Source organism: Nerophis lumbriciformis, linkage group LG22, assembly GCF_033978685.3.
Source record: "Nerophis lumbriciformis linkage group LG22, RoL_Nlum_v2.1, whole genome shotgun sequence".
Taxonomy (NCBI): Eukaryota; Metazoa; Chordata; class Actinopteri; order Syngnathiformes; family Syngnathidae; genus Nerophis; species Nerophis lumbriciformis.
In genome coordinates, this window is record NC_084569.2 from 22,739,959 (window position 1) to 22,752,458 (window position 12,500).

The 12,500-nt window shown below is 37.4% G+C and overlaps 2 protein-coding genes across 4 annotated transcripts in view; both read left to right on the forward strand.

Moving 5' to 3' along the window:
• The window catches only part of card11 (caspase recruitment domain family, member 11), a 112,004-nt gene extending 108,949 nt beyond the window's left edge, over positions 1–3,055 (forward strand). For all 3 annotated transcript variants that reach the window (XM_061973996.2, XM_061973998.2, XM_061973997.2), the window contains 4 exons: positions 1–122; positions 319–440; positions 531–646; positions 2,718–3,055. The exon at positions 1–122 is cut by the window's left edge and continues 67 nt beyond it. In XM_061973996.2, coding sequence (XP_061829980.2) covers positions 1–122; positions 319–440; positions 531–646; positions 2,718–2,922 — 565 coding nt within the window. In that variant the 3' untranslated portion in view covers positions 2,923–3,055. The remainder of the gene's footprint in view (positions 123–318; positions 441–530; positions 647–2,717) is intronic.
• A 1,738-nt stretch (positions 3,056–4,793) lies between these two features.
• Positions 4,794–12,500, forward strand: part of chst12a (carbohydrate (chondroitin 4) sulfotransferase 12a) — a 19,194-nt gene continuing 11,487 nt past the window's right edge. Inside the window, exons 1-2 of the mRNA XM_061973994.2 lie at positions 4,794–5,010; positions 10,470–11,140. Coding sequence (XP_061829978.2) covers positions 10,730–11,140 — 411 coding nt within the window. The 5' untranslated portion in view covers positions 4,794–5,010; positions 10,470–10,729. The remainder of the gene's footprint in view (positions 5,011–10,469; positions 11,141–12,500) is intronic.

Below are 12,500 nucleotides of genomic sequence, written 5' to 3' on the forward strand. Positions count from 1 at the left end.
GACCCCACAACGGAGTCAAGGGAGAAGACCAGTCCTCTTCACCCCCACTGCCTTAGCCAAAACACTTTCGCAGAAATTAGTCAACATGGGGGGCGCCATGGACTTCTGCATCTGCAAACCAGGTCAGTCTGGAATAAAAACTATGATGTGAAAATACAGGATTTATTATTTTTGACACTAATGGACTGACACGTTTTCTTGTGACATGTACTGCAGAACAGATGTCTCAAGATAGAAACCATACAACTTTCTGTTCCTCCTGCTGGGGTCAAATGTCTTCTCATTTTGCATGTGATCAACCATTTCTCTTTGTCGCAGACATTTTGTCCAAAGAGGAGTTTAATCAGAAACAGAGCGTGGATTCCTTGGCTTACTTCAAAGAAAATCGTGCCTCCTTTGACTGCATCACCAGGGAGAACATAGAAGCCATTGCCGCAAAGGTCTTTACAAAAACAATAATCTGCTAAAGAAATATCTGTCATTATCACTGTTAGTTTTAAAGCATCCACTTCCCCCTTTCTTGTTGCTAGGGCAAACACTGTCTGCTGGAGGCAGAACTTAGCTGTGTCAACAACCTTTTGAGGAGAGAAATTTACCCAATCATTATCAATGTGAAGATTTGTGAAAAAAATGTCAAGAAGCTGCGGTAGGTAACTTATTTTTCTTTAGGTTTATATGACTGGAATTAAGTCATAACCTTATGAGAAAGATGTTTGGATGTCCCAAGAATAGTTTTTTATTTTTTTTATAATATTGCTTTATATTTTTCTCGTAACATAGCAACTTTAAAAATATATACAGTAAAGGCCAAAAGATTGGACACACCTTCTCATTCAATGGGTTTTCATTGCGTTTATTTTCATGACTATTTACATTGTAGATTGTCACTGAAGGCATTAAAACTATGAATGAACACATGTGAAGTTATGTACTTAATAAAAAAAGGTGAAATAATTGAAAACATGTTTTAAATGTGCTTTATAAATAAAGTTGATTTGATTTGATTTGATATTCTAGTTTCTTCAAAATAGCCACCCATTGCCCTGATTACTGTTTTGCACACTCTTGGCATTCTCCCGATGAGCTTCAAGAGGTAGTCACCTAAAATGGTTTTCACTTCACAGGTATCATAGTTTTGATGTGACAATTTACAATGTAAATAGTCATGAAAATAAAGAAAATGCATTGAAACTTTTGGCCTGTACTGTATATATATATATATACAGTATACTAAAGTTATTCTATTATTTTTATTGTAGAAATGATTTTCCAAAACATATCTCTGGATGTGTCAATAGCATCTATTTTCTGTCCCTGGCAAAAGACATAGGTCTTAACCCCCCATCTCCAATTATGGCACAGAGCCGGGCTACTCAACTGGGGGTCAAACCTGGCCTGGTAATGACACCATACCAACCTCCAAGTTCAGTTCAAAACTTAAGAGACAAACATTTTTGCATTAAATTCCTAAATAAAGTGCTCCTGTTGGTTAGAGCATAGGGATTGTTGGGCCTTAAGCGCCCCCTAGAGCGCCGCCAAAAAATATCTATTTCTCAGTTTTGGTCCGCAGAGGTACTTTGTTGCAAAACACTTTTCCACCACTTGTGGCAGTAATGACAATCTCTAACAAACAGAAGAAGTCTGGAGTAAAGTCTTAGAGAAGTTTATAAAACGCAAACGTTATGACTAAATGGGTAAAGTTGTATTTTTATTTTCGCTTTAATTCTATTGACAGTTTAGTTAAGAAACATATTCATTATTAATTTTGTTTATTTTAGCACAACATAATTGTATGTAAATGTATCCCTTCTAACGCAGTATATTTGGTCAGTACTTTTTTTCATCAGCCTGACCTAAGCCTAAGGTTTATGTGTTCAATAAATAATCTTTGTGATTAACACATGCTTTCAAATCATTTGACAAGGTTGTAAACTGTAATAAGTAGGTTAGATATATTTACTGAATACATTTGAAATCAAGAGTAAGATGAATAATTTAGTGTTAGTATTCCAGTGGGCTCCGGGCCCCTCTGTAGTGGAAAGGTTGGGCCCCTATGTCAAAAAGGTTAATAACCCCTAGTATAGAGGAATGTGGACCACTGTAAACACATTGCCAGATCCTTGCATTGACATTTTAACCTAGCTAGCAAACATAGAACACAGGTGTCCAAACTTGTGATTTACAGAACTGAGGTGTTCCTCAGGGCACCCCTTTAAGTCCTCTCCTGTTTGGCAATTCCCCACCTAATTTATTTACCTAGGGTGTTTCTGTAGCTTTTTAGTCAGTATCATTGTTTCAACTCTGTAGTTATACCTGCTGTGTTCCTCAAAGTTCTATTTGAGGTCCTCTCTTTTTCAACTTCTGGCCCACGAATTCAGTTCAAAAAACTTGTGTGACTCACATTTTTGAAGCAGATTCTTAAAAACACTAGAGTGCTGTCATTGAGATGATCTTTTACTCTGGAATATACAAGACTATTAGTGAAGGGAGCGGTCCTTAGCTTTCTGGAAATGTGACCCCCCCCCCCAAAATGAAAATTAAGTTGAATATCCCTGGCATAGAGTAAGCCTGATGTGTTTATTTTGATACTGTCAATGCAATGGTGAAATTTGGGGTATGCATTTGCAATAAAAGGAGTCCTAGAGTACAATAAAACATTCATGTGCTTTAGGCTCACCACAACAGAGTTGTTTCCTTCCTGTTTCCTGTCCACACAGGAAGTTGCCGCTGCGGGTGGAATCAGAGGATGAGTTTCTGAGGTCATGCAGGGCAAAAGAGAAGGATCTGGAGGGCATTCCCTGCCTCTACGCCAGCCTGGAGCCGGACACCTGGACAGGGACGGACGACCTCATCAGGGTTGTCAAGGAGCAAATATTTAAGGAGCAGAACAAAACAGTCTGGGTGGAGCAGGACCTCCTGTAGACACACTTTTACCCTGCTCACTCTGGACAGTACATTACAAATAAGCATGTAATTGAACCACAGTTCATTAGAAATATATATGTATATGCCATGTATATAATGCTCAAATAATAAATACATTATATGTTTTGTACATTGAGATGTTTTATTGTCCTGAACAAATAAACATTATTTTGGAAATAGTGTTTATGCTGCTCTCTAGTGGCCATTCTGATTAGTACAAGTTAATATTGTTACAATGTGTTGTATTTTTTTTCCATATAACGTTTGTTTTACACCTGCTATTGTGGTGCAGGAGTTTAGGAGCTATATCCCAAGGTGAAAAGCCAGAAACTGATTAGGAAGATCCTGGTTTTTAGGACATAAATATTTACCTCCCTTGTAGGGAAGGAGGCTGAACTCATACCATAGGTTGTGTAGTTCAGACTAGTCAGACTTATCTCAACCCACTAGCTCTGGGACCCCACTCCTCCAGAAGGACTGGATCTGGTTCTACTCAGGAGTTGCTGCAGAAGACAGGCTTGGACGATTCTTGAGACTGCGTGGTTCTACTGAGGGATGCAATGCCCATGTTGGAAGTGTGTTCATATCATCTTCCTTCACGCCCTCAGGAATGCCATATTGTTTCTTTGTTGGGAGAACTTAATGATGACACACAGGCAGCTGCCTGGGGCGCCATCTGTTGGAGGGGGCGCCTAATTGCAGAATCCACAAATAAAATAATATGTAAATAAGAATGAATGTAAGTTAAATAGTCACACACACGCACTAGGTGTGGTGAAATTACCCTCTGCATTTGATCCATCCCCTTGTTCCAACCCCTGGAAGGTGAGGGGAGCAGTGAGCAGCAGCGGTGGCCGTGCTCGGGAATCATTTTGTGATTTAACCCCCAATTCCAACCCTTGATGCTGAGTGCCAAGCAGGCAGGTAATGGGTCCCATTTTTATAGTATATTGAAACACAGTCTGTACACTTACTCGGGACGTTGTATTTAAAATAAAAACTGATAATACCTTTTTTGCCAATACATTAAGTTTGGACACACCTTCTCATTCAATGCTTTTTCTTTATGTTCATGACTATTTTTACATTGTAGATTGTCACTGAAGGCATCAAAACTATGAATGAACACATGTGGAATTATGTACTTAACAAAAAAAGTGAAATAACTGAAAACATGTTTTATATTCTAGTTTCTTCAAAATAGTCACCCTTTGTTCTAATTACTGCTTTGCACACTCTTGGCATTCTCTCGATGAGCTTCAAGAGGTAGTCACCGGAAATGGTTTTCACTTCACAGGTGTCATAGTTTTGATGCCTTCAGTGACAATCTACAATGTACTACGGTACTAAGACTATAGTGGCCATAAACCGGGGATGCCCAAAGTGCGCTACAGGGGCCATCTGTGGAGGCCCATGACTCATTGGTCATTGGCCCTAGCCACATTACAAAAAGCAAAAAACAAAACACCAGCAAAAATGAGAAAAAAAACTAAATGTTGACATCAGCAATCATATAGTTTTTTTATGCTTTAATTCGACATAAATAAAACTGTGAAAAAAATGTTGTAATGGACGGGTGGGGCTTTCAAAATAAAATTCTGCTTCGGGACCCAATTTAGCTTGTGAGAGAGAATGTATGTCTGATTGCAAGAATGATTTAGCTCATTTCTCAATAATGAATAATGAATAGATTACAAACTTGATGTTTGGGGAGCCAATTATACAGGCACATTTTTGTATTTTCCGTTTGCGAGGCCTACTTGTCTTTTCAAGTAAAAGCATGTTATTTTGGGCACCCAGATCATCTCAGTTGACCCAGAAATTTAAAATCTCGCGATATGTGCTGAACTCTCGCTCCATATCGGAGGAATGGGGGGAGAGAAACAAGAGGCGAAGACCCGCTGGCATCACTGGCGGGCCGGCCAGTGTCGCGACATCTATGGTATTATCATACTTGAATGCAATATTTCCCCCGAAAGAACACCTTAAAGCTTTGTCGCCGAGCAGGGGAATGAGAACGACAGAATGGATGATGCTTCTTCTTTAAATGGGGAGAAACCGTGGACAAGAGACGAAGGGAAAAAAGTAAGCGGTGTATGTTTGTATGGCTAGCAAATGTACTGGGATTGGGATTGGAACATTATACAAATATTTCAGGGCTAATATTTTTAAAATGTGTTATGAAAAAATATCTAAATAAATGTTGACAATAAATTAAATCGAAGTTAGTTTATATTTCTTAAAAAAAAAGTTTCAACATATCATTTGGCGAATATGCCTTTCTGAAATGTAAACAAATAAGGAATAATTGTTTCACATAAACTATATGTGTGCTTAACGAATATGTTTAAGCCTCGTTGAATGAATTAGTTTGCATTATATTTATAAAACCTACGATAAAGTGTTTCATGGAGCGCAGGGGAAGAGCTTTCGTGAGGATGTCCCTCCATTTCCTATCATATTGGATGGCCTCAGCTCTTTTAATGAGGTATTTTGCAAATTAAAAACACGTGCGTCTTTACTGTATAGCCCTTGGTTTAGTTTTACCTTGTTTGACGATTCCCCTGAAATTGTATTGTATTTCAAGCTTCTGGTACATAACTTTAGATTATCACATCTGGAAACACTACCTTGCATCATAGTGGAGCAGGCCTCTACCAAAAATAGGTCATGTTATTTTATCCACTTATTAATTACAACTGTCATAATTAACAAGTTAACTCATGTGATTGTCACACAAAAATATTGCATTGATCATGTATAGTTGCAGATCCTTCACACGTTTTATTTAGATTGTTTTTAAGATGGTTTGACAAAAACAGACTATCTTTGAATCTCAGTAAACCTAAAATAATGATATATGGTAACAGTAGAAGAGAAAGTCAAACACATACAAATAGACAGAGAAGATATTGAAAGGGTCAAAGAAAACACATTTTTGGGTGTAATAATAGATGATAAAATGAATTGGAAATCTCATTTAAAAAATATACAACATAAAGTAGCAATAAACACATCAATAATGAATAAAGCAAAACATGTTGTAGACCAAAAATCACTTTGTATTCTTTACTGCTCGCTAGTGTTACCATATCTGAGTTATTGTGCAGAAATATAGGGAAATAACTACAAATGTGCACTTCATTCACTAACTGTTACAAAAAAGATCACCTAGAATAATATTGGATATAGAGAACATACAAACCCTTTATTTATTAAATCACAATTATTGAATTTCAACAATTTGGTGCATTTGCAAACAGCTAAAATTATGTATAAAGCAAACTATAACCTGCTACCTAAGAATGTACAACAATTATTCACAACAAAAGAGGAGAAATATAACCTAATTTAAAACATTTGTATGCTCGTACAACACTTAAAACCTTTAGCATATCTGTATGTGGAATTAAATTATGAAATGGATTAACCAAATAAATCAAACAAAGCACCAAAATGATTAAGTTTAAGAGACTGTTCAAACTACAAGTGTTCACAAAGTACACAGAACAAGAATTATGATGAACATCTTGAACCCTTTTTTTGTCTTTCTTTTTTTATTGAGACAACTATTATTAATATATTTAATATTTGTTTGCTTACTATGGTATATTATTTATTATTTATTTGTTCACTCTTCTGTTACAGAGAACAAGGAAGTTAGATAAAATCGCTATGGTATGAAAAGGGGTAGGATTAAATAAGCTTTGCTTCTTCCTACTCCTTTTCGAACGTGCTGTAATGAAACAACTGGAAATGTGTGATGCATTACATTGTATCGTATGCATGTTCCAAATAAACTGAAACTGAACTGAACTGAAAATTATATTTAACATTATTTTAAATGCGGCGTGGGAAGGTAAGTGATCAGGTCGATGCATACGCACACATACACATTTTTGCTTCAGAATAAACCCCAACAGAACTTTAGATAAATTAGGTACATTCATGTAAAAAGATTAAAGGATATTTGTGTATGACGTTGACATTTTGACGATAAAATTGTGTTTGTGTCAAAATATATTTTTTAGGTTGATTTAAATTATGTAAGCAAGTAATTTACTGTGATTAATCACAATTAATCCAAATTTAACAGTGTGATTAATCTGATTAAAACATTTATAATTTGACAGCACTAATTAGAATTTAAGTCTTTGCTGAACACTACTTTGACACTAGTATATACGCTGCCTTGAAGAGATGCTTCTCAAACTGCCCATTCCTGTGGGTACTGCCACTGGTCAAAGGCGACATTGTGTCTGCATTTGCATTTGCTGACAGGACGGTTATTGCACTATGGATGCACCTCAGGGGGGAGCTCAGTCTGCTCAGCCACTTTTATGGCTTCTTCTCATCACCACTTGATTGCAGTGGTGCAAAGAAATACCTTTTACATGTTTTACTGCCTTCCGCCCCACTTTGAATCGTATTTTACAAGTTATGCTGAAGGCAAAACCCCCCACAAAAAAATCAATACATTAATATCATTCAGTTAAAAAGAGTAGGCAGTTCTATACATGCCCATTCATTAGTGTAGTCATTGACTTAAAAATGTGCTTTAGATATTCCAAAATGTAGATCCATATTGATAATGTGTTTGTGTGTATGTCTGTTCCAGCTCCTTTAAATGTGTAATTCACCTGAGTTTTGTGATATCCTAATGTTTTCACTTGCTGGGAGTACTGTGGTTTTCAGAAAAGGCTACACTGTGGTCATTGAATGGAAATGTTTAAAGTCTTGTTCAAAGTAGACTTGTGCCGCTCAATCGGCTGGCCACCGATCAGTATCGGCCGTTTTTTGTGAAAAAGTATGTGATCGCCAATACCTTTTAATGACGATCACAAACAAAAATTATTCTGGTTGACACTATTTATTTGTAGTCCCCCGGAGATAATTATGTGTCTTCATTACACGTTGTGGAGCCACTCCCTTAAGTTAATAATATTCACCTCCATTATTGCCAAGTTTACTTGGAGGACAAGGTTAAACATGTTGCACACTGTAAGCAAGCCAGGAGCAGGTGTGCTAATAGCTAAGCTAACCGCTAAGATACCTTTAACAACACAAGAAATAAGTACTTAGTAAACTATAGGACGTGTAGTTAGGACCAGGTTACAGCAGAAAGTAAGCAGTTATTACAAATGAAATTAACAAGTAAATCAATAAGAGTCTAGAGCAGGGGTGTCTAACTCATTTTCATTTAGGGCCACATTGCAATTATGGCTGGTCTCAGAGGGCCGCTTGTAACAGTCAACACACATACATATATATACACACATAGATATATATGTGTGCATTATATATATATATATATATATATATATATATATATATATACATACACATACACATACATATGCATATATATATGCATATGTGTGTGTACATACACACACATATGCATATATATGCATATGAGTGTATATACACACATACGCATATATATATGCATGTGTATATATATATATATATATATATATACACACATACGCATATATATATGCATGTATATATATATATATATATATATATATATATATATATATATATATAAATATATAGGGCAGCACGGTGGGGAGGGGTTAGTGCATCTGCCTCACAATACGAAGGTCCTGAGTAGTCCTGAGTTCAATCCCCGGCTCGGGATCTTTCTGTATGGAGTTTGCATGTTCTCCCCGTGACTGCGTGGGTTCCCTCCGGGTACTCCGGCTTCCTCCCACCTCCAAAGACATGCACCTGGGGATAGGTTGATTGGCAACACTAAATGGTCCCTAGTGTGTGAATGTGAGTGTGAATGTTGTCTGTCTGTCTGTGTTGGCTCTGCGATGAGGTGGCGTCTTGTCCAGGGTGTACTCCGCCTTCTGCCCGAATGCAGCTGAGATAGGCTCCAGCGACCCCCGGCGACCCCAGAAAGGGACAAGCGGTAGAAAATGGATGCATGGATATATATATATATATATATATATACATGCATATATATATGCGTATGTGTATATATATATATATATACACATGCATATATATATGCGTATGTGTGTATATACACTCATATGCATATATATGCATATGTGTGTGTATGTACACACACATATGCATATATATATGCATATGTATGTGTATGTGTATGTATATATATATATATATATATATATATATATCCATTTGCAATTGCATGCCATTTGCATGCAATTGTAAATGGCATACATTTGCATGCAATTGCACATGTAGAACATGTGCAATTGCATGCAAATGCATACATTTTTCTGTCGGAATTGAAAGAACAAATACAATAAGTCAGAAAGTGCTTTATTATTTCCAGTCTTTCGCAGGCCACAATAAATTATTTGGCAGGCCACAATAAATTATTTGGCAGGCCACAATAAATTATTTGACAGGCCAGATCTGGCTCCTAGGCCTTGAGTTTGAAACCTGTGGTCTAGACATAGGATACTATAACAACAACTGTTGGTGTGTCATCATTGTCGCAGTCAGCACACAACAATAGAATGGGTAGTATCAGTATATGATCAATACTTGAGTGATTAGTTGGATATTTTTATTTTCTTAAAATATTTTGTTGTTGTTTTACTTAATGTTTACAAACTCAGGGGGAACAGCTTTATTTATAATTTAAAAAAAAAAGGCAGACTTCACTACAAAAAAAAAAAATGTTTTGTTCTTTTTCTATAGCGAATACATTGAGTAGTTTTACTTTCTGTTAGCTTTATTTGCTTGGTAGTTAACTTCTCTTTATATTGTTTGATTTGAAACTTGGAGGGTCCACTGTGTTACAAAATGCAAAAATGGCACAAAAGCTGGTTGTGTCTGGTACATATTGGTGCAGAATTAGCTTGCCAACAAGTCAGAAATCATCAGCTCTCAAATGGAATTCAGTTACTGGGCACAGACAATCATTCCTCCCCTCTGAGCAGCTTCGCATAGGCTCATTTGGTGGAGATGAAGATGAAATACCCAGCTGAGGCAGCAATGACAAAGACATTCATATTATTTGCAGCTCCTGATGTGGTGGATGTGATGTCAATTATAGTGGAGCGAGGAGAGCGGCGGTGTGGACTGCAGCGATGCCGTAATGAATTTCCGAGTCAAAGCAGCCCTTTTAGCTTCAGGGAACAGGAAATAATATGACGACTGTTGCATTAGAGCTCCCGTTTGAGAAGGATGTCGGAGTGGAAAAATTATGCCTTGTGACTTTTCATGGATGAACTGGAGATGCAATTGAAAGAAGCTCAAACCGAGCACAGTAGTCATTTAGATTTGAACTTTTTCCTCAGACTGGAGTAACAATCATTACTATAGCATCCTGGAATGTGCATTGCATGCATCACTTCCTTTCATTGCTTTGTCTATAAAAGGTAAGCTAAGGTTATTTGTCAACAAAATTGATTCATTATCACTTGGCAACATTTGGGTGAAAAGCTAAACGGTGTCCTTATGTTTCCCTCTCATGTGTTTAACATGTAAGAGATGACAACATTTCAGACATGGCTGTGTTCCCGTCACATTAATGTGTTGTCTTTTTGCAGGTGCAGCAGAGGTGAGATTTCCGTCCATGGCAGCATGGTAAGCGGAGGTTCTATCGAATAGGAGAGAGGTTGCCATGGTGACCCTGTAGCAGCAGCCCATTAACTAAGATCTGTTGCCTTGGTGACATCATAAAAAGACACAGGTACCTTATTTCAATTTGTTGCCATGGCGATGCCATAACGAGGTCCTTCAAAATAAAAAGCGGCCGCTACGTTGAGCCTGAAGCAAGCAGTCGCATCCTGCACGCTAGTTTGTCATTATGGGAACTTCCAGGATGTTTCGCATTTTTGTAGTGTTGGGCTCCGCCTTCATGATTCTTCTGATCATCCTCTACTGGGACGACGTCGGAGCGTCCCGTCTGTATTTGCACACCCCTTTCTCACCGGACCCCAAAATTGCACATCCTGCTCCAGGGCGACGGCAACAACAACAACAACAACAACAAAAACAGCAACAGAAGCAGCCGCCTCAAACCCCCCGAACTCTGTCCTTCTTGTCCGACATCGATGCCTTTGTAAACCAGTTCTTAGAGCCTGGAACTGGTGAGCCTACAGACCCCATGCTGGCAGAAACAAGCAACCAATCAGAGAAGGCAGAAGAGCGATATGTACCAAGGCAGGAGTGGAAAATCCATGAGACGCCAGTAGCACCAGAACTCCGCCAGAGACAAGTAAATATTCTTCACAATTATTTTGTGCTGTGAAACGATACATTTTTACAATCAGATGAACAATAAAACATTTAAGATTGACTATACACACTTACTCTTAGGATCCAAAAGGAACCCGCTCATGAGTGTCATAAGTCAGCAAAAAATATTTAGTTTTTTAACTTTCCATGCTTGAAACCTTTTAACAAGTTCAGCTCTATCTATTGATATTAATTTTTTTGTAATATATACAGTACAGGCCAAAAGTTTGGACACACCTTCTCATTCAATGCGTGTTCTTTATTTTCATGACTACCGTATTTTTTGGATTATAAGTCGCTCCGGAGTATATGTCGCACCGGCCGAAAATGCATAATAAAGAAGGAAAAAAACATATATACGTTGCACTCGAGTATAAGTCGCATTTTTGGGGGAAATTTATTTGATAAAATCCAACACCAAGAATAGACATTTGAAAAGCAGGAAAAATAAGTTTTTTACATTGTAGATTGTCACTGAAGGCATCAAAACGATGAATGTACACGTGGAGTTATGTACTTAACAAAAAAGGTGAAATAACTGAAAACATGTTTTATATTCTAGTTTCTTCAAAATAGCCACCATTTGCTCTGATTACTGCTTTGCACACTCTTGGCATTTTCTCGATGAGCTTCAAGTTCAAGCACACCTGTTAAGTGAAAACCATTTCAGTTGACTACCTCTTGAAGCTCATCGAGAGAATGCCAAGAGTGTGCAAGCAGTAATCAGACCAAAGGGTGGCTTTAAAAAAAAAAACTAGAATATAAAACATGTTTTCAGTTATTTCACCTTTTTTTATTAAGTACATAACTCCACATGTTTTCATTCATAGTTTTTATGCCTTCAGTGACAATCTACAATGTAAATAGTCATGAAAATAAAGAACACTCATTGAATGAAATGGTGTGTCCAAACTTTTGGCCTGTACTGTGTATGTGTGTGTGTGTGTGTGTGTGTGTGTGTGTGTGTGTGTGTGTGTGTGTGTGTGTGTGTGTGTGTGTGTGTGTGTGTGTGTGTGTGTGTGTGTGTGTGTGTGTGTGTGTGTGTGTGTGTGTGTGTGTGTGTGTGTGTGTGTGTGTGTGTGTGTGTGTGTGTGTGTGTGTGTGTGTGTGTGTGTGTGTGTGTGTGTGTGTGTGTGTGTGTGTGCGTGTGTGCGTGTTAGTTTTCTGGCCTTTTTGTCAAAAATGTCTTTCTTTTAAAATAATGGGTAAATGCAAAATATGCCATTTTTCTAAAATGAAATAAAACGGCCTTGAATGGCGCAATAATTGATGACGATATTGCTTTTGATACAGTAGACAAAAAATATTATTTTTACAGTACTTACTGAGCCTGATAGAAT